The sequence below is a fragment of the Cyprinodon tularosa genome, unplaced genomic scaffold, assembly GCF_016077235.1.
Source record: "Cyprinodon tularosa strain WSP-4 unplaced genomic scaffold, ASM1607723v1 ctg1000, whole genome shotgun sequence".
NCBI lineage: Eukaryota > Metazoa > Chordata > Actinopteri > Cyprinodontiformes > Cyprinodontidae > Cyprinodon > Cyprinodon tularosa.
In genome coordinates, this window is record NW_024037784.1 from 386 (window position 1) to 25,146 (window position 24,761).

General features: G+C 38.6%; 1 protein-coding gene across 1 annotated transcript; it reads left to right on the top strand.

The window, feature by feature from the left end:
* The first annotated feature begins 220 nt into the window (after positions 1–220).
* On the top strand, positions 221–23,844 carry pde8a (phosphodiesterase 8A). The gene is made up of 16 exons (XM_038274299.1): positions 221–337; positions 635–775; positions 1,236–1,324; positions 1,411–1,462; positions 1,552–1,594; positions 7,447–7,524; positions 7,690–7,760; positions 9,097–9,261; positions 11,186–11,234; positions 11,358–11,493; positions 11,592–11,790; positions 14,009–14,226; positions 18,477–18,609; positions 19,154–19,318; positions 19,416–19,545; positions 21,741–23,844. Exons 1-16 carry the CDS (start codon positions 221–223, stop codon positions 21,845–21,847), a joined length of 1,893 nt encoding a protein of 630 aa, XP_038130227.1. The 3' UTR covers positions 21,848–23,844.
* Positions 23,845–24,761: the final 917 nt, after the last annotated feature.

Sequence of the window (24,761 nt, forward strand, 5' to 3'; positions counted from 1 at the left end):
CCTGACTTGAATCTGATGGAGAATCTAATGGATATGTTGCTGAAGATTAGAGATAGCTTAGAAACCTTCTTACATTAAAGGACATCTGCACAAAAGAAAAAAAAAACTTTTGCCTGTGTGATCCAGCTGTTGAATTTAAAATACATTTATACATAAATCTGCCAGGGAATTAATGTTTTTGGGCTTAACTTTGTGTCTTTTTAAAATTTATCAAATGTTAATGTGTGCTGCTCTTTGTTTGTTTTTTCTGCCTACCAGAGCTAGCAATGCCATATTCACAGCTCTGGAACAAAGCCAAGACGCCATAGAGATCACTTCTGAAGATCAAGTTATTCAGGTGGGAGGTTTTACTTTTCTTTTTATAATTTTTCCCCGCCAACCAAGCTTGTCTTTCCTTCTCTCCCTCTGTTCTGCTCTGTTCCTTTTTATAGCTCCTGTTCATGTCTTGTGATCTCAGATCTCTGTCAGCAGTAGTAGTGGATTCTGACATTTAAATGCTCTCAAAACACTGCAGCCTGTGTTTCCACAGAGTTTTAATCGAATGAGCTGAAAATGTTTTTATTCCTTCTGTTAATGAAGCGACATTGGTTTATAATGCCTAAACTCATTACTTTTTTCCCCCTCCCCTGTACAGTATGTGAATCCTGCCTATGAGTCCATCATGGGCTACCAACAAGGCGAGCTTATAGGGAAGGAGATAATAGAAGTGCCTAAAAGTGAGAAGAATAAGCCTGATCTTCTTGAAACGATAAACTCCTGTATACTAAAAGGAAAGGTATGTATACCTCATATCTCTGTGCCCATTACCACAATTCTAGAAAGCTGTCTCTGGTGCACGTTGCTTCACTATCAGATCACTTGTGCAAGCACCTCAGATATCTGCACCATGCGTGCTGCGCCGCTGGTCATCCAGCAGCTCCGTTTCATGTGCAGTAATCTCACTACACAGAGCACGAAGGTCAGTCCCAGACAGCTCAGCAGCAGGAAGGGTCTTTTTAAGCTGCGGGTGGGAGTGGGTGGACATGAAACAAGTGCACTGGACTCCAGTGGTGCTCCCTCTATCCATTAAAGCAAGCTGCCATTCTCTGAAAATACTCTGACCCACACCGTCTCACCACCTGTTACACAAACACTGGCACGCTAACGGGACGCTTTTAACTTTTACCTTTCTTTATTTTTAGTCATACGTTGCAAAAAAAAATACCAATAAGTCGTCCTGTTGTGTTGCCTTTCAGGAGTGGCAGGGGATTTATTATGCCAAAAAGAAGAATGGAGACAACATTCAGCAAAATGTGAAAATCACACCTGTAATCGGACAGGGAGGGTGAGTGAGTTGAAGAGTGGATTCCTCCATTTGTCGCAGCTTTTTTATTACATCTGATGTATCGTTGATGCTTTTGTCCTTTGCAGAAAAATCAGACACTATGTGTCTATCAACAGGCCTTTGAATGATAATAATAAGGTGAGATCCGTGGTTCTGGTGAATAGTGAATAGTGAAAGGGGGTTTGTTTTGGCGTGTGTCAATGTGCTTTTCCCGTTTTTCTGTGCAGAGTGAAAAATCCACTGAACGCGTGCAGGCCGAGTCGCAAACAGGTGAGATCGACATTTTTTTTTGTTCCCTAAAACAAAATTTTCAAGACCTCCATCTGCTTCCTAAGCTAATTAGTATATCTGTTTCCTGCATATTGTTACTGCCACTGGACATTGAGTGCAGCAATATATTAGAGATAATAGATTGAATAAATAAACTTTAATTATTTATTAGTAATAAATTCTTATTTTTTACATCAATGTGTAATCAATTCATATATTTAAAATGTCATTATTTATGCTGGAATTGTGCATCATGAATTAAGAAAAAACGAGGAAATGTAAAATCTCTGTAAAAGTGCAGATCTATAAAACCATGCCATAATTTCTTTGTTAAATTTTGCCCATTGATTCCCAGGACCATTTGTTTGGTACATATTCAATTTCAAAATGAAAGATAGTGGGAATAATTGTGAAATCAAATGAAAAGAGAATCATTGGCATTTTGCCTAAAAGCAATAGAAATATCAGGCGGTGGCGAATTCAACTTCAACTTCCTAAGAAATAATCTAAGAAGGGCGTGAATTTTCATTTATTGAACCTTGGAAGATGTTCTTTGGTGCTGTCTAAGCGGGTCATTGTTCCTTGCTGTTTTGTGGTACCAACTGGAAAAAGAAGCTGCAGCTGTGACTGATTTCAGAACGCCGCAGCTAGACGTCTGACAAGCCAACAATAAACAGGGATTGTATCTGTAGTTGGTTTGCGTCACTGGCTCTCTTCTGTTTGTTTCTGAAGCTTCACATGATGTTCTTGTGCAGTACATCTCAGTGCGTTCCCTCTGCAGCGCCTTTTCACCTTGTGGCTTTTGATGAGAGGCGGTGAAGGTGGATTAGGCTTTAATTACCTTACTAAAACCTTCTTATCTATTGCTTTCAGCATGGATTACTTTTAGTTCATTGTTTTTGTTTTTTCTTGATTTTTTTCAAATTATTCAAGTTTCCTGCTTATAATTTAGTTGTGTCTGTTTCCATTTAGAAATCCCAAACCACACTTTTTTTTAATCAGTGCTGTGCTATTAATTAATCTTTTATTTCCTTGCAATTCTTTTTATTTTAGACATGCAAATGTATTTTAATTGTTTTATATAAATGGTTTGTAAAAGGGACAGAAGGAAGAGTAGTCAACAAGTCAACGACAACTAATGGGGATTCAAGTAATAAACAAATGATAATTAAAATCTACAGGATCTCCAGAAAAGGACTTTTTACTGTCTGTAAAAAAACCTGGACGGTAAAACTCCATTGCACCAGAACTGGCTGGTTAAAACAAAATATATCCAAGACGCGAAAGTACAAACTCCATTCCATGTATGAAAACATAATATTTTTTTAATGTTATCTTAATTTCACAGGTGCTGAATAGCACTCTCTATAGTTATTCTCTCCCACTGTACAGGTGCTGGTCATAAAATTAGAATATCATGAAAAAGTAGATTGATTTCAGTAATTCCATTTAAAAAGTGAAACTTGTATATTATATTCATACATTACATACAAACTCATATATTTCAGATGTTTATTTTGTTTAATTTTGATGATTACAAATGACAACAAATGAAAATCTCAAATTCATCATATCAGAAAATTTGAATATTGTGAAAAGGTTCAAAATTGATGGCCCCTGGTGCCACACTCTAATCAGCTAATTAACTCAAACCACCTGCAAAAGCCTTTAAATGGTCTTTCAGTCTAGTTCTATAGGCTACACAATCATGGGGAAGACTGCTGACTTGACAGTTGTCCAAAAGACGACCCTCGACACCTTGCACAAGGAGGGCAAGACACAAAAGGTCATCGCTAAAGAGGCTGGCTGTTCACAGAGCTCAGTGTCCAAGCACATTAATAGAGAGGCGAAGGGAAGGAAAAGATGTGGTCGAAAAAAGTGTACAAGCAAGAGAGATAACCGCACCCTGGAGAGGATTGTGAAACAAAACCCATTCAAAAATGTGGGGGAGATTCACAAAGAGTGGACTGCAGCTGGAGTGAGTGCTTCAAGAACCACCACACACAGACGTATGAAAGACATGGGTTTCTGCTGTCGCATTCCTTGTGTCAAGCCACTCTTGAACCACAGACAGCGTCAGAAGCGTCTTGCCTGGGCTAAAGAGAAACAGGACTGGACTGCTGGTGAGTGGTCCAAAGTCATGTTCTCTGATGAAAGTAAATTTTGCATTTCCTTTGGAAATCAAGGTCCCAGAGTCTGGAGGAAAAGAAGAGAGGCACTTCATCCACGTTGCTTGAAGTCCAGTGTAAAGTTTCCACAGTCAGTGATGGTTTGGGGTGCCATGTCATCTGCTGGTGTTGGTCCATTGTGTTTTCTGAGGTCCAGGGTCAACGCAGCCACATACCAGGAAGTTTTAGAGCACTTCATGCTTCCTGCAGCTGACCAACTTTTTGGAGATGCAGATTTCATTTTCCAACAGGACTTGGCACCTGCACACAGTGCCAAAGCTACCAGTACCTGGTTGAAGGACCATGGTATCCCTGTTCTTAATTGGCCAGCAAACTCTCCTGACCTTAACCCCATAGAAAATCTGTGGGGTATTGTGAAGAAGAAGATGCAATACACCAGACCCAACAATTCAGAAGAGCTAAAAGCCACTATTAGAGCAACCTGGTCTATCATAACACCTGAGCAGTGCCACAGACTGATCGACTCCATGCCACGCCGCATTGCTGCAGTAATACAGGCCAAAGGAGGCCCAACTAAATACTGAGTGCTGTACATGCTCATACTTTTCATGTTCATACTTTTCAGTTGGCCAACATTTCTATAAATCCTTTGTTTTTATTGGTCTTCAGTAATATTCTAATTTTCTGATATGATGAATTTGAGATTTTCATTTGTTGTCATTTGTAATCATCAAAATTAAACAAAATAAACATCTGAAATATATGAGTTTGTATGTAATGTATGAATATAATATACAAGTTTCACTTTTTAAATGGAATTACTGAAATCAATCTATTTTTTCATGATATTCTAATTTTATGACCAGCACCTGTAAATAAGTGTAAACAGCATTAAAATGAATGCAATTTTTAAGGTGTGACTTTCGTCTGGTCATTTCCTTATTTCAGTAAATCATCACAGACTTGCTTGCTTGAATGTCATGTCCTCTTATGTTTTCCATTTTGAAGATGTGCTGAGAAATATAGCCCTCTGTTTCTTGCCATGTTTTAATTTGCCTGGGTCATGGAAGTTGTTTAGGCTTTAAAATTTGCCTAAGACTTTAACCGGATTTTCAACAAAGTAAGACATGTTAAGGAAATGTTGGACTCCGACAGGGCTGCCCTCTGTCACCGGTCCTGTTCATAACTTTTATGGACAGGATTTCTAGGTGCAGCCAAGGACCGGAGGGGGTCTGGTTTGGGGAACAGCGGATCTCGTCCCTGCTTTTTGCGGATGACGTAGTTCTGCTGGCTCCCTCCTGCCAAGACCTACAGCGTGCGCTGGGGCGGTTCGCAGCCGAGTGTGAAGCGGCCGGGATGAGAATCAGCTCCTCCAAATCCGAGGCCATGGTTCTCGACCGGAAAAAGGTGGCTTGTCCCCTTCGGGTTGGAGGGGAGTCCTTGCCTCAAGTGGAGGAGTTCAAGTATCTTGGAGTCCTGTTCACGAGTGAGGGAAGAATGGAGCGGGAGATCGATAGACGGATCGGTGCGGCTGCTGCAATAATGCGGACGCTGCACCGGTCTGTCCTGGTGAAGAGAGAGCTGAGCGAAAAGGCAAAGCTCTCAATTTACCGGTCGGTCTACGTTCCTACCCTCACCTATGGTCATGAAATTTGGATCATGACCGAAAGAACGAGATCCCGGATACAAGCGGCTGAAATGAGCTTTCTCCGCAGGGTGGCTGGGCTCTCCCTTAGAGATAGGGTGAGGAGCTCGGTCATTCGGGAGAGGCTCAGTGTAGAGCCGGTTCTCCTCCACATCGAGAGGAGTCAGTTGAGGTGGCTCGGACATCTTCTTCGGATGCCCCCTGGACGCCTCCCTCGGGAGGTGTTCCAGGCATGTCCCACCGGGAGGAGGCCCAGGGGACGACCCAGGACACGCTGGAGAGACTATGTCTCTCGGCTGGCCTGGGAGCGCCTAGGGCTTCCCCCAACAGAGCTGGAGGAGGTGTCTGCGGAGAGGGAAGTCTGGGAGTCTCTGCTTAGCCTGCTGCCCCCGCGACCCGGTTCCGGATAAAGCGGGAGACGACGAGTACGAGTACGAGTAAGACATGTTAAGGAAATGTGTCATTTGCATAATTTTACAGGAATAAATGGTGATTTTATGAATAAAATCAAAATAACATGTGGTTTAATTCTCCCCTTAATAGCTGTACCCCCTGTTGAGGATATTTCTATAATTTTAATGCAAAACTAAACCTAAAGAGCTTTTTTTAAAGTTCTGTTGCTTAAACCGATTCTTTTCTTACACAAAGAAGCGTAATTATTATTTTAAAGATGTCACATTTTTTGAATAATGAAAGATAACCACAATAATAAATGCACTTTGTAGTGAGACGTATGTCTATATATATATATATATATATATATATATATATATATATATATATATATATATATATATATATATTAGTGCTGTCAAAATTATCGCGTTATTATCGCGTTAACTCGAGGCCATTTTAACGGCGATAATTTTTTTAACGTGAGATTAACGCTATGTGGTTTTATGGTACAATTTTCCAAGTACATCCCGCTGCATCCTGCGAGAAGGCGGGGCAATTTCCCCCCAGTCTATGCATTTCTCATAGGCTTCGAGAGCGGAGCTCCTCAGGGGAAAAAGACGCTCATACACTGGGTGACGCTAGTGCCTTTTCTTTAAGCCCCACCACCAACAAACAAGTTGAGTGTCTGGTAACTAGTAGCAACCTGAAATACGCTGAGAAAACAGATTACTGAGGTGAAATGGAATCTGCTACGGCACTCTTGCTGTCTGTGTACGCCACAGGTCGGTATCGTGTGTGTGGGTGGGTGGGTGTGTCTGTGTGTGGGTGTGTGTGTGTGTGTGTTCTCATTTTTGTTAAGAGGCTGAAAAGTAACTTTCTAGAGCATAGACTACCTCCATCTAGTGATGTCGTTCTATTGATTTTGATGTATTGATTGAAAATTCTTCATTATTACCTTGGTTAATTGACATCTAATGTTAACTGTACTACATTTTATAGCAGTAGGGTAAAATGCTTGTCTTTGTTCAAAAGACTGTATTAACTGTAAAGACTGTCTTTTACATCAGCCTGTTTTCAGGGCCTTTTTTTTTGGCTACATATTTGTTATTTTTTGCTACATGTTTTCCCATCTTCTTGCCAGATGTTTCTATGGCATAAATCAGTGTCTGTGACCTGTTTTCATTTTAAAAAAAGAACATTGGCACAAACCTAGCCTGTATGTATTTTTTGTATGTCATCGAGAGTATTTAAATGATTTTCAATCAGAAAAAAAATTTGCGATTAAAATGCGATTAATCGCGAGTTAACTCAGGCATTGATGCGATTAATCGCGATTAAAAAAATTTAATCGATTGACAGCACTAATATATATATATATCACATATTTTAAAACAGCATTTATATATACATTAATATATACAAAATTTGCTAATTTGCCATAAACTAATCCAAGCTTTCAATTTTGAAACTAATATTATAGTTAAAAAGTAAAAATTCTTTCTTTTTTTAATTTTTGCAGCTTTTACCTTTTTTCTCACCTTCAAACACGACTTAAAATGTAGCAACACAACCAAAAAAACTGCTTAGTCTTGCAAATATATGCAGACTTAATGATATGCAGTCAAAGACATTGATTATATATGTAAATGTGAATAATAAAAAAAGCGTTTTCCCTCCTCCAGATATACAATCCAGTAAGCACAAAGACCGAAGGAAAGGCTCTCTGGATGTCAAATCCATCACGTCTCGAGGGAGCGATGGTGAGAGTGAAGGGACATAGATGATGGAAACACTCTGCTTCTTGTCAGCTTATGAAACCTTCCCCGGTGTTTGTTTGTGTTATGTGTTGTTTGGATACATGCACACATTAATTAGAGCAGGGCTTTAAACTGGCTCCCTAAGATTTCTCTCTTCGATCCTAACAGGGAGCTCGCAGAGAAGACACTCCTCGATGGCCCGAATTCACTCCATGACCATAGAGGCTCCCATCACTAAGGTGGGTTCATACCAGGCCCCTTCCTCAGGCACAGCATCCATCATATGATTATCACTTAGTACCCATGGTTAGACTCTAACCACTAACCACTTGTGTTCTAAAAGTGCTATAAACCTCATGAGCGCTTCTTGTATCGCTACCTAAATGGAATGTAGAAGTCACACACAAACACCCACCATTTCAATTGCAGATGGGCTGATAAAACGCCACATTTCATGCACAAGGCGAGGAGAGCATGTCGGACCAGAATGACCCGCTTTTTAAGCAGTTGGTGAAGCGAGGCTGGTCGGAAAAAGTGAAAGTCCCTAGGGAGGGGTCATATGACACACTGCTGTACTTCTGCTGTATCATTTGACTGTGCAGTCAGTCCCTGTAGGCATTGTCCTCTGGAGAATAAAGCAGTGATACAACCGCTGCCTGTGTGTGGAGATGTGCGTAAGCAAATTAGTTCAAACTTGTGTTCTTGTACATGCATTGCTGACCTTGCTACTGGTGCCTATTGCTGGAGCCTTCTTCACTTTTTTAAATGTTAAGAAAGGCTTATCTTTTTTGCACATAAGAGAACTCTGATTTTAAATAATGCTTCTTTAATTAGTGGAAATTGAACTCTAAGCTTTTTATGAAAATAATGCACTGTGCTTTTCTTAAAACTTTATTTTTATAATATTTTTTAAGGTACAAGAGTCTGACTAAATTTCACCAATCACGTTAAAAGACCAAACTTAAATCTATTTCTTGAGAAAATTTGACAGAACGGTAAAAGCTAAAGCATAATTCTGAGGTGGAAGTCTCCACAGCGACACATTGGGTTCTGTGGAGATCTTTTTCCACAGCAAAGTTGGACAAAAACTGATGGGAGGATAGGTGGAGCTGGAAAACGAAAGAGAAAACCGTTTGATTCTGCCCCACTGGTTAGGAGTGACGGCCCTGATGATTCACCGGGATGTCCCAAAATGTTTTGCATAGCTCCATAAAAAGACTGAGACATAAAAAGCTCCATGAAAAGACAACAAATATCAAAAAAGTTATCGATGAAAGATTGTCTGTTGTGCTTCCTACAGGGGCTGCGCTGGTGTTTCTTTTGGCTGTTCAGCTAGACTTTATGGCAATTTTTTTCTGCCTCTAATGGCAGAAACATGCCGTTTGTGTCCAAAGGTTTTAAATGACCCATATACTGTATAGTGGTGATGATTAAGTCTGTTATCAGACTTTTTATTTTGCAGTCTTTACTACAGACCATACAGCATATTCAAACCTTTTTATTTTTTCATTTTTTTTCATTCAATTTTCCTTGCACTATTACAGTAATACGTTTTTTGTTTTTTTTATTAACTAGGTCATAAACATCATAAACCAAGCACAGGAAAGCAGTCCTATGCCTGTGGCAGAGGCCTTGGATCGAGTACTGGAAATCCTTAGGACTACAGAGCTGTATTCCCCCCAGCTGGGCACCAAGGATGAAGATCCCCACACCAACGACCTTGTTGGAGGGTTGATGACGGTAAGTGGTAAATACTGGGGCAAAGTCATCCTCAGTAGGTGGAGAACCCATTTTTCATTTACTTTGAAGGTCTAAAGATGACTGCAACACCCAAACAACATCTTTTTTTCTATTGTATACAAATTGAATCCATTTGCTTTGCAGCAATGTCTACTCTAACATCTTTGATTGGATTAATAAAACAACACGAGTTCAGAGTGCGTGGATAGTTTTTTTTTATTTCCAGAGAGGAAGAGATGAAGAAAGATTAACAGACATTAATGCTGAAGAATAGAAGTAGTGCCAAGTTGGCAGTCTTGGCAACAAATCCAGAGGAAGTGTTAGATTGTCCTTTGTGCTCCTGTAGGCTGGAGAGGAAAGCCCACCCTACCCTTTCTCTCTCTCTATGTCTCTGCACACATACACCCAGTCACACTCGTTGTCCTCTCCACTCCACAAGCTCGGAAACATCCTGTTCTTTGGACCCGATGAAAAAGCCCAACTTTACTTCTACATGAAGAAGGCAGCGAGGTGATGGTTCATCCCTGGAAAGATTCATTCTGTATGAGTGATAAAAGCCAGGGAACGCTGGGCAGTTTGTCTGAGCTCAGAAGGTTTTATCGGGACAGATCTCATCAATGAGGTGAAGATTAAAAAGGGGAGCTATTTCTCTCTCTCTCTCTGTTCTTTTTTTTGGGGGAGAAACGGTCCTAAAATAGGACTGAGGCAACACCACCACGAGACAATGCATGGGTCAAAGATGATCCCGTCTCCTCTTCCTTTTTCACTTGTGAAGTAAACACTTCCCATTGTGACACACACCCATGCACTCACTAACACCCAGTATATAATATAACCTGTGCTGTGCACCATGAGCAAGTTTGAGCAATTTTCAGGGATTTTTTCTGCACATATGGGGAACACAAAGATGTTACTGTGGTGGAGACATCTCTGGATGACGAATAAATTTTATCAATCAGCGCCCTATATTAAAAAAAATTAAGTTTGTAAAACTGTAGTTTTTAGTTTGCAGATTTAAAAACTTTGCATGGTTGCCACAATTTCTTACAACAGGTCAAACTTTTGCATGGGTTGCTGCACACTTTCATGCAGTTTCTTTTTAAACACCCTGAGTTTTGTGTTAAACAGTGTGCCCCATGTTTTCTTTGCTTTTATACACAAGAGGCCTGATCAGCTAACAGAAGGTACAAAGAAAGCGCTGACATCTGCAGGTTTAAGAACATGAAATGCAGATTGAGGCATTGATTTATTTTGCAGTCGTCACAAATGGCTTTTTTTGAGGTTTGCCCAAGAACGTATATATGGGAGACAATTCTGTTTTTTAAGTGCAAACAAATGGAATTCAAATCTTTATAAAGGCCCAAGAAGTAATATAAAAAAAATGTAAACCGTTCTTTTTTGTGTTATTTGTTTTGCCTTTTTTTGCATGTCTCAAAAGGAAGTAGGAAAGTTGCCATCATTGCTGTTAATGTCTTCAAATTCTTAAGAAGCAGGCTGTTGCACAGCTGGTATGAATTAGTACTTAGAGAGCCGGATCTTTTGACTTCTCTCTGGATGGTTGATAATTAGGGCGACGCTCTGTTTGCCCTCTGATAAGCCCCATTTGCTCAAACATCATCCACTAATACCCAAAGACAGACAAAGGGCTAAATCAAATAACTTTCCTATATATTGGTTCACATATGGACATAAAATAATATTGCTGTCATTAGTGACACGCCTGTCACAGCTTGTAATCCTGATAACTGTATCTTTAAAGGACTCTGGATAAAATCTGTTAAAGCTCTCCTTAATGTCTTAGTCTGTTTTTTGGAGAAACCCTTACAGAATATAAGCTGATGTTCTTACAAATGAGGTAAGTTTCTACTGTGAGGTTTACAGAGAGGCTATTTGAAACGTCCCTTCTCATCTCTCATCTGAACAGGACGGTTTACGGAGGTTGTCAGGAAATGAGTACATCCTCGCCACAAAGCGTAAGTTCACACAGAAGGTTAACCACAACCAAAACTTTACTGGGTTGTCTTTCCCTCAGCTCTATTTATTATGAGTCTAAACATTTTTTTTTTACTTTTCTCCTGTTTTTATTTTGCTCACAGAACCCCACCATCTGCCGAGTCACCTGGCAACTCCCCTGTCGTTAAACGACATCCCCCCTCGGATTGCTCAGACCATGGAAACTGAAGCATCATGGGATTTCGACATCTTTAACCTGGAGGCTGCAACCATGAAAAGGTGAGGCTTCCCAATCTTGAAGGATTGCAGGCATGTTATCTTTATGGAAAAGAAATTGCATTGACTGCACTGAACTTCCTCTCTAAACCCTCCTGCAGGCCTTTGACCTTTTTAGGTCTGAAGATTTTCTCCCGCTTTGGGGTGTGCGAGTTTTTAAACTGCCCTGAAGCTACTCTGCGCTCCTGGCTGCAAGTCATTGAGGCCAACTACCACTCCAGCAACTCCTACCACAACTCTACCCATGCTGCTGATGTCTTGCATGCAACTGCCTATTTTCTCTGCAAGGAGAGGGTCAAGGTAAAATAAGGGAGGATAATAATTTTTATTTTTATATTCTTGCAGGGAAATGCAAAATATTTCGTCATCTTTCATTTCTTCATTTCAGCTCTATTTCAGTTCTAAAAAATTACTTTATCATAAGTTTTCTTAAGCTATTAAGTCTTTATGGAATTTTTTTCCCTGTTTAAACACACTTTGATTGCTTCCTTAGTTCAAATTTATGCAATTTGTTACTGGCACTTCCGTCTTATTTCTGTAAAGGCATCAATGGAAAATACCAAATATTAAAAAAAAATACTTTAACATAAACATGCTGATATGCAGGGAATTAGGAAGCTAAGTAAATGTTCACACAGTGGTCATGGTCCTTCTGGCCTCAAACCACCGTTTTTTTTCCAAACCTATTTGTCCACATGATATACTGTTTAGTTTACGTCTGGCTTCTTCGAAATAAAACACACTGACCGTGTGTGTTTAGAACCTTTAAGAAAGAGTAAATCACAAAATAAGCTTCGGTCATCTTCCAACCCAAACTTCAAACCTTTTTCTCTCTGGTTTAACAGGACAATAAACACCAAGAACAACACATAGTAGTGTGGGAACTTGGAGGGTTGTTTAGGGAACATCACTGAAAAAGCATCTTGGAGACCAAAGAACAGAGAAATTTTAAGCAGGAATAGATTATTAAAAACCATTTTCGCAGGGCTCTGTTTAACACTGGTACTTGTCCTCTGGTTATTTGGAGCCGGTGTCGGCAGAGAAGTCCAGATTTCCGTCTTCCTTGAAGCCGCCTCCAACCCCTCTGGGCGAAGGTCAGCTGAGACACAGAGTACCTCCAGTATTGGTGAAGGCCTCTACCAAAACGCACAAGACATTTCTCCTGATTTAGAAAAAATGGGGCCCCATCCTGTCCTTGGCAAGGTTACTTCTGGCTGGACCAGCTGGGCTGAGCTCGAACAAGTGGCAAAACCCCATCTCATATTAGACCCACCCCCTGCATGGAAACAGTGAGGGAATTGTGCATGCACAGGGCCGATCTTTGGATGCTTAAACTGATTCTGTTCAATCTATTTTTACATCTTCAAACCTACAAAGAAATGACCATCTACCTAACAGGCCAGGCAAGAAAAACTGTCATCACTGAGGATGCCAAGCAGCCTGTTGTAGCGCTGGAGGGGCAGCAGGGGGACTGAGATCCATTGGTTTGCCACCCCACATGAGCTACTAATGGAAAAGCACCAAGAAGAAGGCTATTTTCTAAAAAAAAAAAAAAAATGCATAATATTCCCTTTTAAAGTTTGGAGCAAGCTACACAGCGGACACAACAAATTGGACGAAGGTGGTCTTCACAAATGGGAGCTAAAGTGAACCTTTTAACCGTCATGTGGTGCAATACTAACTCTGCTCATCGCACTCATCGCACTCAACACAGTATCCCTGATGTCGCACATGGCAGTGGGAGCATCATGGTATAGGGAGGCTTTCTTCATCAGGGACAGGAAATGTATCCCTGCTAAAGGGAAGCTGTTCCAGACAGATATTTACAACTCTAAATGTGAAAAGATGGGGGAAAAAAAGAACAAATCTTTCTTGTGAAGAATCCTAGACTGACATTTGAGCTTGTAATGTAAATTAAAGGGCAATAAAGGTGTATATGTTGTCATTGTTAAAATTTAGTGTAGTTTATACCTAAATGCTACCGATTATTAGCATTGTCTTCTGTCAAAACAGAAGACAAATAGCCTTTTGTGTCAATAGTCCATCTAATTCAACTTGATCCTAGAAAGTCAGCGTTTTGCCCAAGTGTGTCAGTGGTTCAGTAATGTGTTGACGGTTTGGACCTGCTAAGCCGATTACCACAGCGTCTATTTCTGATCTCGGCCCAGTGATCTTTTAGGGCTTTAGCCAGTGAACTGTAAAGTTACATCACACAAGGTTAATGAGTCCCAGGATTTCTATAGGTCAACATTTTATGTAAAAGGTCACTTTATTTTTACAGATAGCCTGTTTTAAGAAGTTAAATACTGTTTTGTTGTTGTTTCTTTTTACTTTGCGTTCAAAAGGACGCAAAGGACACATTAAATGAATAAAACGAATTCTTTGTTTTAGAGTAATACCATCCAAGGCTTTTGTTTATCTACTCAGTCAGATCTGCCACATTTAGGTACAAAGATAATGGAGTTTTCTTTATGCTTGTTCTTTAATACTTTTTTTGTTGTTTGGTTTATCATGACAGCAAAGTTTGGATCCCATTGACGAAGTAGCTGCTCTGATTGCTGCCACTGTGCACGATGTGGACCATCCGGGCCGGACAAACAGCTTCCTGTGCAATGCAGGAAGTGAGCTGGCCATCCTCTACAATGACACAGCTGTGCTAGAGAGCCACCATGCTGCCCTGGCCTTCCAGCTCACAACGAGAGATGATAAGTGCAACATTTTCAAGCACATAGAAAGGTAAGGAGATCTTATTAGATTAGACATTGCAGCTTGTCACAATAAAATACGAACAGATTTACTATACTAATTTGAATCTATAAAGTTGATTGAGTTGATCTATACCTTAAATATAAGGATGTACAACCTAATAAGACTAAACCTTTAAAGAGTCATTTTATAGGCATTTTGTTTTTTTCAAATAAAGCTCTAAATAAGGTATGTTTTTCTCTGGTGTGTACACAGCAAGGCCTATGTTGCTTATACACCTGCTGCAGCGTTTTAACAATATTAAAAAATAATTTTAAAATGTTTAAATATTTCTTACCTATACAGGAGGTAAAAGTAAATTGGAAGTACTTGGAACTCTTAGGCAGATCTTACTGTAAAGACGCATAATGCTATAAAATATAGATTACCCTGAATTTCAACACAAAAAGAAAAGTTTTGTACATTAAGTTTATTTATTTTTTTTATAGTACCGTTTTTATTTGCATTTCGCATAATTTCTGTAAACCCATCTATGTATATGCTATTCTACATAACTGTAAAAACCCTTTTTATAGTAATATCCACCTGTATATTATATTCAGTACATATCCAGCTGTAAATTTAGTTCATAACACTAGTGATCTATATATTATATTCATTATTTATAATAGTATTCATCTCTATACTCATACAGTAGAATCCCATGTCCTATATTTATGGAACCATTATTCATCCTGCACTTGCTGTAATTGCACTTCTGGTTAGACCTAAACTGCATTTTGTTGCCTTGTACCTGTGTAATGACAATAAAGTTGAATCTAATCTAATCTAATCTAATCTAAAAGGCATTCAAGTGAAACTTTCAATTAAAATCGCAGTTGTTTACTTTTGTTTACGATTGATCAGATTGTTGAATTAACTTCCTGTTTCCCTGGGCTATAAATATAACCTGGCACAGAGGTCAGTGTCTCTGGATCACTCTTCAAAATGGGAAAGAAAGGAGAACATCCAAGCATGTATTACAGTTGTTTGGTAATCTAAATTTGTTAGTAGATGCAAGAAGAAAATCTGCTTGCTTAAACTTTATAACTTATTTCTAAGAGGCACCTGTGGAAGCGTCTTGCAATCAACAAGACAATAAAAAAAAGTAATTGGTCAGTTTTTCTGAATTAACTAGATAATTTTTACAAAATTAAATAAAAACTCTATTTTTCTTATTTAACAACATAACTTAAAAAGAAATAAAATGCTCAGTAAAATGCTCTGTTTTACTGAAATTCACAAAATTATGCTGTTGTGATTTCATAATGGATGTTCTGTTACTGCTCTAAGCAACAGACATCTTTCCTTGAGAGAAGCTTCAACATGTTCCACTAAGTTGAATCAATTGTGACTTTCTTTTAGGATTTAGACACAGAAAAATTTTCTTGTCTCTTAATTATGTAGATGAGATCATTGTTGTTGCAAAGACACCTGCGCGTTGGGTGCTGCTCATTTCACGGTTGTTTTCCTCCCTTCTTTTTTTTCATCTTTTAAAAACAGGGAAGCAGTTACTTTACTTGCCGTTTTGTTCAGATGCTCATGTCTATAGCTAGGGCAAGAATTAAAACAAAAAAGTTCAACAGAACTGGAAATGTGAATTAGGAATCTGGATGCATCTAAATCTTTTCTGCCTTCATATACAGTAAGGAGAATGGGAAATCTCCAAAACTGCAACACACATTTTTCCAGTGACATTATTCTGTTGATGTTGAGATTAATTTTATACATCTTAACAATTCAATTTAGTTTATTTATATAGCGCCAATTCACAACATATGTCATCTCAAGACACTACAGTTCAACCAGATCATACAGTCAGATTGATTCAAAGTTTTCTATCTAAGGAAAATCAGTTGATTGCACCGACTCATTGACTCAAATACAATCCCTCACACTAAGCATGCTTGTAGCGACAGGGGAGAGGAAAAACTCCCTTTTAACAGGAAGAAACCTCCAGCAGAACCAGGCTCAGTGTGAGCGGGTCCATCTGCAGAGAAACAAGACTTCACTGAAAAACAGGCTGATCTCCAACATCTATGAACAAAGGTGTTGATGGCAGCACAGAGCTGATATTTCTCTCCAGGATGGTGTCACAGACAAAAAGAAACAGATGAGGTGAAGCTACTATGAGAAAAAGCAGAGAGAGCTTAATGTTGGAGATTGAACTAAGAGATTCTGCACAGTGGGAGAATAGAGATAGAATGAAGCAGAATGATGAAATAGGGGTCCCAATGTCCTCCAGCAATCTAAGCCTATAGCAGACTATAGGCTTAGAGATAACTATAGAGATAGCTCAGGATAACCTGAGCCTCTCTAACTATAAGCTTTATCAAAAAGGAAAGTTTTAAGCCTACCTTTTGTATTTAACAGGAAGCCAATGAATAGAAGCCAGGATAGGAGAGATATGATCTCTCTTTTTAATTTTCATCAGAACTCTGGCTGCAGCATTTTAACCAGAGGTGTCAATAAATATGAAGGGTGGTATATGCTGGTCAAACCTAAACTGGATTATTTAATCCTGTTATGTACTGCTATTTGCTATGTGAGAATAGCAAAAACTGAAAAATTTAGTCCATAGACTCTACATAATGAAGCAAGCATTTCCCAGCTGGATTTTTCTCTTAACTGAAAGGCCTTTTCATTGTAACTTTAAGAAAACTGTAGGATTATCGATCATGCAGTTGAAAATCTAAATGCTTAAAAGGTCCAGACAGAACTGGATAACTCTCTACTGAACAAATATTCATGAAAATGATCTCTGAAACCTCAACTCACTTTGTGAAAACACAAAAAGCTATTTAATTGACCTATGGAGCATTGAGACTCTCTTAGACGGAAGCATGCTGGAAAAGGGTAGTCAAACCCACACCCAATTATTCTAAAGATTCTTCAAAATCTTCAGTATGTAGTTAACACCTTGTCTCATTCAAACCTGCTATCATACGATTTTCTTGTCTCCTTTTTTTACATCACTTGAGCAGGATGTACCATTTGTCTAAAAGGTCCTGAATATCTGCAGCTGTTATCTAACTAAACAGTTTATTTTTGCTGATATATATGCATCAATATGACAAGACCTCTTTTTTTACTATTTAAAGATTAGCCTCTGGACTCCTCTGTTTAAAACTGGTTTTATTCTGCTATTCTGTCCTTTTTTATGCATAGTTTATTTTAATACACAAGCATCTCGTTATCCAAGCTGAAGTCAGTCTCTCTTTATATCATCATGTAACAGGGGCATACAGTATTTTCATAATGCATGCACTGTTTTCGCATTTGTTCAAACATTTAACATGTTGCTTTAAACTTAAGGATTGTTAAGCTGCTAGACATTTTTTTGTTGTTGTTTTTTTTGTTCCATAATTTATGACACATTACAATAACAAAAGACAGAATTTCCCTGTTTTATGTAATCAGCTCCTTTTTAAATAAACTTAAAGCCACAGAAAACGGTACCTTTAACACATATATCACCAAGTGAAACGTATATATGTGATTTTTACCATTTTAACATAATTACTAAACTAAACTAATGAGATTTATTTTTTTTTTGAGGCACCTATTGATGTAAGTTGAAGAAAATTATGATTCTTTTATTTATTTTGTTACTTTCTCTATTAGGAAATATTTAAAAAAGCACATTACTGTAACTTAACTGCTACATAATAGTAACATCTGAAGATAATATAGCTAAACTGATTGCTACCCTAAAACAAGTTCAGCCTTGTAACATAATTGTATAATTGTCTATTTAAACATTTTATTATAAGGCAGCTCCTCTGCTTAGGCCCCTATGTTTTGCTCAGGGTTAAATAAATATATCTAAGTTCAGAAGTTTTGGGCATTATTTTGCATTCCTAATTTATTTAAGCGATTCTTCTATGTGCATTCATTATTATTCATTTTTGAAAGAGACTTGCATTAACTAATGCAACAGGCAGTAAAGTATGTTTGAGTTCATGCTAATGAAAGATCAGAGTGTGTTTGTGTACATGTTTGTGTGTTTGCACTGGTGGGACAGTAATGCGATTTGAGCCCCAAAACAGAATAGCTCACATGAGCTGGTCCCCTCTAAGGGGCGGGGGGCAAACAAAGCAGCCATTCATGGCTGCTGTCACTGCCGTCAGTAGAAAACTGTTTACACAGGTTTCTATGCTACTTAGCATGCTATCATTCTCACTCTTTTCCTCCTCATCTTCTTCTCTTTTTTTTTTTTTTTTTTCTTTTCTTCTCTCCAGGAATGAGTATCGAACATTAAGACAGGCCATCATAGATATGGTCCTCGCTACGGAGATGACCAAACACTTTGAACACGTCAATAAGTTTGTGAACAGCATCAACAAGCCGCTGGCTGCTCTGGAAGAGAATGGGGTAAAATGAAAAGTGTTAAAGTGAAAAATGTATTATTTTATTATTGTGAAAATAAAGATCATATAGTTTATTGCTTATACAGAGATAACATTTATTTTTTCCCTTCCAAGTAATTGGCATAATATGCTTAATTCACACACACACACACACACACACACACACACACAGCTAGAGATTCATATATCAACAGTGGGGATTTAAAAGTTAAAGATTTTTAAAAATAAGTGGAAAATCTTAAGGAGATGTATGACCTGTTGAGTAAAGAAATATTAGAGCAAGGAGAATTTGATAACCTGGTTCTATCTTTACCAGTTTAGTGTGGAATAGTCGACCTGGAAACAAATGTTTCTCTGGCCTTTAAAAGGCAGAGTTTGCAACAATAAAGAAATATCAACACCCTGTATTTAAGTCCGATGCATTGAAATAGAGAGTGCCTAACCAAACAGACGAAACAAAAAGGTTAAAGTTGGTTTATCTAAGAAATTTTGAGCTGTAATTAACTGCAGTTATGTTTATACTAATATCCTGGATTTGTTTTGTTTAGGGAAACAGCGATGAAGAATCTGTCAAAAGCGTCCTGACGTCCCCTGAGAACCGCATCCTCGTCAAGCGGATGCTGATCAAGTGCGCAGACATCTCTAATCCATGCAGGCCTTTGGAGCTCTGTATAGAATGGGCTGGGCGCATCTCAGAGGAGTATTTTGCACAGGTAACCATTTCCCTACTGATTATAACCATAAACATTTGATAAGATGCTGTTTTACTGTTGGGCATGATGGTCACTTGTGTTCTTGTCTTTACTGCAGACAGATGAAGAAAAGAGACAAGGTCTACCAGTGGTCATGCCTGTGTTTGACAGAAACACATGTAGCATCCCAAAGTCCCAGATTTCCTTTATAGACTACTTCATCACAGACATGTTTGATGCATGGGATGGTGAGGCAACACTGCATCACATAGAAACGATTTATAAAGGTTTTTTTCTTTTGGCATAAACAATATAATAAGCAGCATTTAGAAAGAAATTTCAGGCATAACTGTATATTTAAAAAAAAACTTAATCTAAAAATAAAACTGATGATATCTGAGTTAAATGATTCATTAACTACAGATGCGTCACTCAAACGTTTCTGGCTGAAACTAGTCTCTAATTTGGATTAAAGGGATATTGTGTAATAATTACTACCATCTGGCGTTGAAATGGTGGTATTTCATTCAAACAAACACTTTACAATAACGCGTCACTACCTCAAACACGTTTTTGTGGCAACAGTAGCCGCTGTGTGTCAAAAAGCCTCGACAAAACAGATGTAACCATGTCAAATAAATAAATAAAACATTAAAGGAAAATTCAACAACACAGAGACGGCAGTGAAATGAATGTTTACATGGCTTCAGTAGCTGTAGTCGTCACGATGAAGGTCGATAGGAAGTCTTTACCAGCTGTATTTACTGTGACGAAAAACTTTGACAGGTACTAAACCCACGTAATCCTACAATTCTGTACCAACAAGATTGGTATAGGTTTGCGTGATCTACTGTTATGCTTCCTAAGGTAATGAATAACTCTGTCCAAATAAACCGTATGGAAAAAGTTTGTTTTGAGCTACTCAATGCAGTACGGTTCACTTAAATGTAAAGGAAAATAATGGCAACTTCAGGGTCCATTTTTTAAACTTTATGCTTGCTCGATGTTGATCGTCGATTTATCTGGGATTTCTGTTTTGGTGCCCATGGTTTCATTGTCTTTTAAGTTAGCTTTTTGGGGGATGGTGAAACGGTTTCTTGTGCTGCTGCTGCATATGCATGGTCCTGCATTGTGCTGCAGTAATGCAGACTTTCAGTCATTCTCCAAAATGATCTTCACCGCTGTTTATTAATCCCCAGCGCTTCAAGATGGCATACTGTTCTGGCGCTTTTAAAACAGGTGACCAGACTTATTGATAATCGAATATAACATTCTTGGCTGATGACAATGTATCTGATTATTAGTGGAGGTAATAATACACCAGTAATAACACACATGTAAAAGTGGTAAAAAATTGAAAATAGAATAGAATGGAGAATTCCATGAATTGTCCCAAATGGGGAAATTCTAGTGTTACAACGGCAAAAGATTGTAGCAAAGTGGTCACACAAGTGTGCATAAATACTGTGCATCTGGAGAATAAACAATCAATATACAGATGTTACACAACTTGTTACACAATATCCCTTTAAGGTTGTACCTGGTGATCACTTCATCACCAACGCCTATAGATGAAAACATTTCTTTGATGTAGATAGTGGGCTGTTACTAGACAAAAAAAAAGGAACTACCAGTATATCCTGTATGTGATTTCTACCTAACTTTAAAACTTTCATCAATGTATTCACTTGTGTAACTCTTTTGATGCCCTTTGCCAGTAAGAGCTTTATCTTAACAATGTTTTAATCTGATTAAGTCAAGTTAATTTGAGTACTGCTGTTGATTAAAGACCAACAATTTATGGAGGAACCCAACATCTGTCAGCATTCGACCTGCCAGTCACCAGTCTGAGGCATAAAGGGAAAATTGCAGATTCTAAATTCACTCAGATAAATGTATCTCTAATAATATTTGTGCCTTTAGGACAAAGTTATGTCGTGACTACGCAGGTCATCGCTAAGCTATTTATGAAACAGAATTAATAAACAGATGTGTGACTATATTTGGTGTCACTGTGACAAATCTGGTTTTGTGCCTTCATACGTATGACAGTTATATAGCCATATGGCTACCCATATCATTGCCTTTATTTCCCCCTAATTTTCTTGTCCTGGAGAGATATTTAAGCAAAGTTCCCAAACCGAATCTTAGGAGTTCCTTTTCACAATTAATTTAGGTCAATCAGATGTCTCTTGGTTTGAAAAGCATTGTCTTGGTTTTATACTGCTGTAATAATACAAACACTTTTCGTGCAGAAACCTGGCATGCTTTGCTTTCTTAACAACCACTCATTACTTCTATGATTGATCTTATGTAGATATTGTACAGTTAACAGTCTTTCTGATGATGGTTGGTGCTTAGTGATTGCTGGGTTGATGCTGGTTGTGTTTATTCACAACTTGCCGTATATTGCCTCTCAAATTACTTTTTCTTTCCCCACCAGCTTTTGCGGACCTCCCTAATCTTATGCAGCACTTGGACAACAACTTCAAGTACTGGAAAGGCCTTGATGAGCGGAAGCTGCACAGCCTGCGACCGCCTCCAGAGTAGCTGCTGCATCGTTGGGACCCTTGCACGCACCTGAAACCAGGGCAGAACCTTCTTTCCGCCTGCTAGGGCGTCTCTCTACCTGTCGGCCCAGGCCACACAGGACGTCCTCGCCTCCACTCTCTTGCTTCTGTAGCACGCAGAGGGCCGACATGTCCGTCCACAACAGAAACCCACAGAGAGACTTCCTGACACTGTTGAATTGCTGGTGGATATACAAGCCTGTGTGATTGGAACTGTGACCGTCGAACAAGGACATCCAGCATATGTACTTCTACACTCGCAGTGTAGCTGTTGGCATGACTGAAAGAGGGGCGAGGGTCCTCACAGGTCCTGTGGCAATGCATTCATCCTTTGATTATCACGGAGGCACTCCCGGGTGCCTGCGAAGTTGCTGTTAGGACTTCAAAACTGTGTCTACACCACGTAAAGCCGTGTAATCACTTTAGGCGTCTAGCTTCTGCACTCGCAGCGAGGCAGGGACGCTCCTAGAAACTTTTGGAGGCCACGTTCATGAAAGTACACTCCGCCGCTTATCTTTTGTTTGTTTGTTTTCAGACAATATTTCCACGTGTTCTACAGTCACACAAAGTTGACACAAAGCTGTAATAACAGCAATGAGAGCAGATTCTTCCTTCATCTGGGTTGGACCTTAGTCCCAGGCCACTGCTCTTAGAAAAAAAAAGAAACTCTATATCCTGGTCATAGATATCTAATTAAAGGTTATTTGGTATGCTAGTTTTTTTTTTTCTTAAAGGTTTCATATTTCCTATATTAAAATCCACCAACAAATTAGTACAAAGGTAAGAACAGAATAATGAAATAAAGCCAAAGCTATTAAAGTCTAGCACTACTATAACACTCAGAAAGAAATTTATAACTATTAGTCATGCAACCTTATTAAGCATTTTTATTTTCTTATCAAGATTACAGTACCAGTTTGAATAGACGAATGAACCCTTTTGTATTGCACTGTATACAATATTCAAAGTGTCTACGTCTCACTGATTTGTGCAGGAACGGGATGTTGCATTGGAGAATAAGCTGTCTTTCTGTTGATCATCAGGAGATCGCCTGCTTGTGTGAACGCGTGTGGGAGTGTGTTTTTTTTTGTTTTGTTTCTTTCTTTTTGGTCGTTGGTGTGTGACTGCACAGGTGTGTTCATTATTGCAGCAATCCCATACTCTTGGTTTGATGCTGTAAAACACGCTTGACATTTTGACAACAGTAGAAATATGTGAAGAAAAAAAAAGTTTTGGACTTGAATAATTTTTTTTTTTTTTTTTTTGGTCCTCCCAGATTTTTTTTGTATCTGGTTTATCCTACTGAAAAAAAAGACTGCCTTATTTTGTACAATATTTATACAGTACACCCCACTGTGCAACTGCAACGGACATCTGGAGTTTTTTCTTATAACACAGTCAGAAGGTTACCTTCAAGTAAATCTCAATATTTTTATAGACGATGAATTTTACACTGGATTTGAAGCAGATGAGATCAACCATAATAGCTATCTGAACACCTGTGAAGGAGAAAGCCACACAGAAGGTGCATATGGAGCTGAAAGGTAAAGCAGGATGAGGATCGCAGCGTTGTCTATCACTGTCTTTAAAGCAGTCTCCTGGAGGCCTGCTTGCATTGATTTCCTTTTTTTTATTATTATGATCAAACATCACTCTATTTTTGGCCAATCATCCAACATCCTTATGCACAGACCCGGGTAACTTATTTTTTGTTAAAGATTGAATTCATATTAGGATACTAAAACATGGATGCTTCATAAAAAGATTTTCTCTTTAAACAGTATATAAATGCCATAACAGCTAAGCAAGTACTGGTTAAAGAGATGCATTAACCACCATTTAATTTTGTTTCTCTCTTATGACAGAATTGTACACTTAATCAGGGGATTTGTTTGTTCCTTCTGATTCACATTTTGGTCTGAAGGCACGGGGGATAATAGAAACTATTCAATGAAAAATAAAATAATGTCAACTACATCCTTGCTGTGTTTTTCCTGCAACAATCTTGTCTCTGTCCTCAAACCCCCTCTACCAGTTTGGGTTAAAAGGTTTGTCACCTTGCCCAGTTTTTTTTTATTGTATTTATTATGATTTTATGCCAGGCCAACACAAAGCAGCATGTGGTTATGGAATGGAAGAAAGAAAAAAATACTCTGTTTTCTAATTATCTGCTTAACACTGTTCCATCCATCTGTACTTACCAACCCTTACTTTATACTTATTTAACTACCTTTCACTGCAGTTATACAGAACTCCTGATGGGGTACATTTTGGCTCTTTCTTATTGGTAAAATATATAGATTCCGTTAGGGAAAAAAATAACACGTTAAAGGAGTTATCCAATTCATACTGTTGATCTGTGCAGCTCCTCCAGAGTCACTGTTGTCCCCTTTGCTGCTACTCCGATTATGGGGTGATATCTCTCTGTTTGCATTTACTTTCTTATCATTTTGGTATTTTTACAGTAGTAGCACACTTTCCATTTTTAGATGCTGGACTGAATAGTATTCTTTGAGATGATTAAAGGGTGGAATATTGTTTTATAATCTTACCTTGCTTTAAACTTCTTCATAACTTCTATTTGTTGACTGATTTTTCTCCAATCAGCCCCAATGTTGGGTTCGCTCTAAAGGTAATTAGCAACAAGAAGTGGTTTCCTAGTTAAAGCATCATGACATCTTTCAGTTTTGTGTCAATATAAAACATAATTATGTCTTACTTTAGGTTAGATTTAACTGAGATGTGTGACATGGGAAGAGACATGCAGCAAAGGACCACAGGTCGGATTCGAACCCAGGTCAGCCACATCGAGGACCAAGGCCTCTGTACATGGGTTGTGTGCGCTATCCATTGCCCCAACTGCTTGCCCTAACTGAGATGTTAAATATATTCCC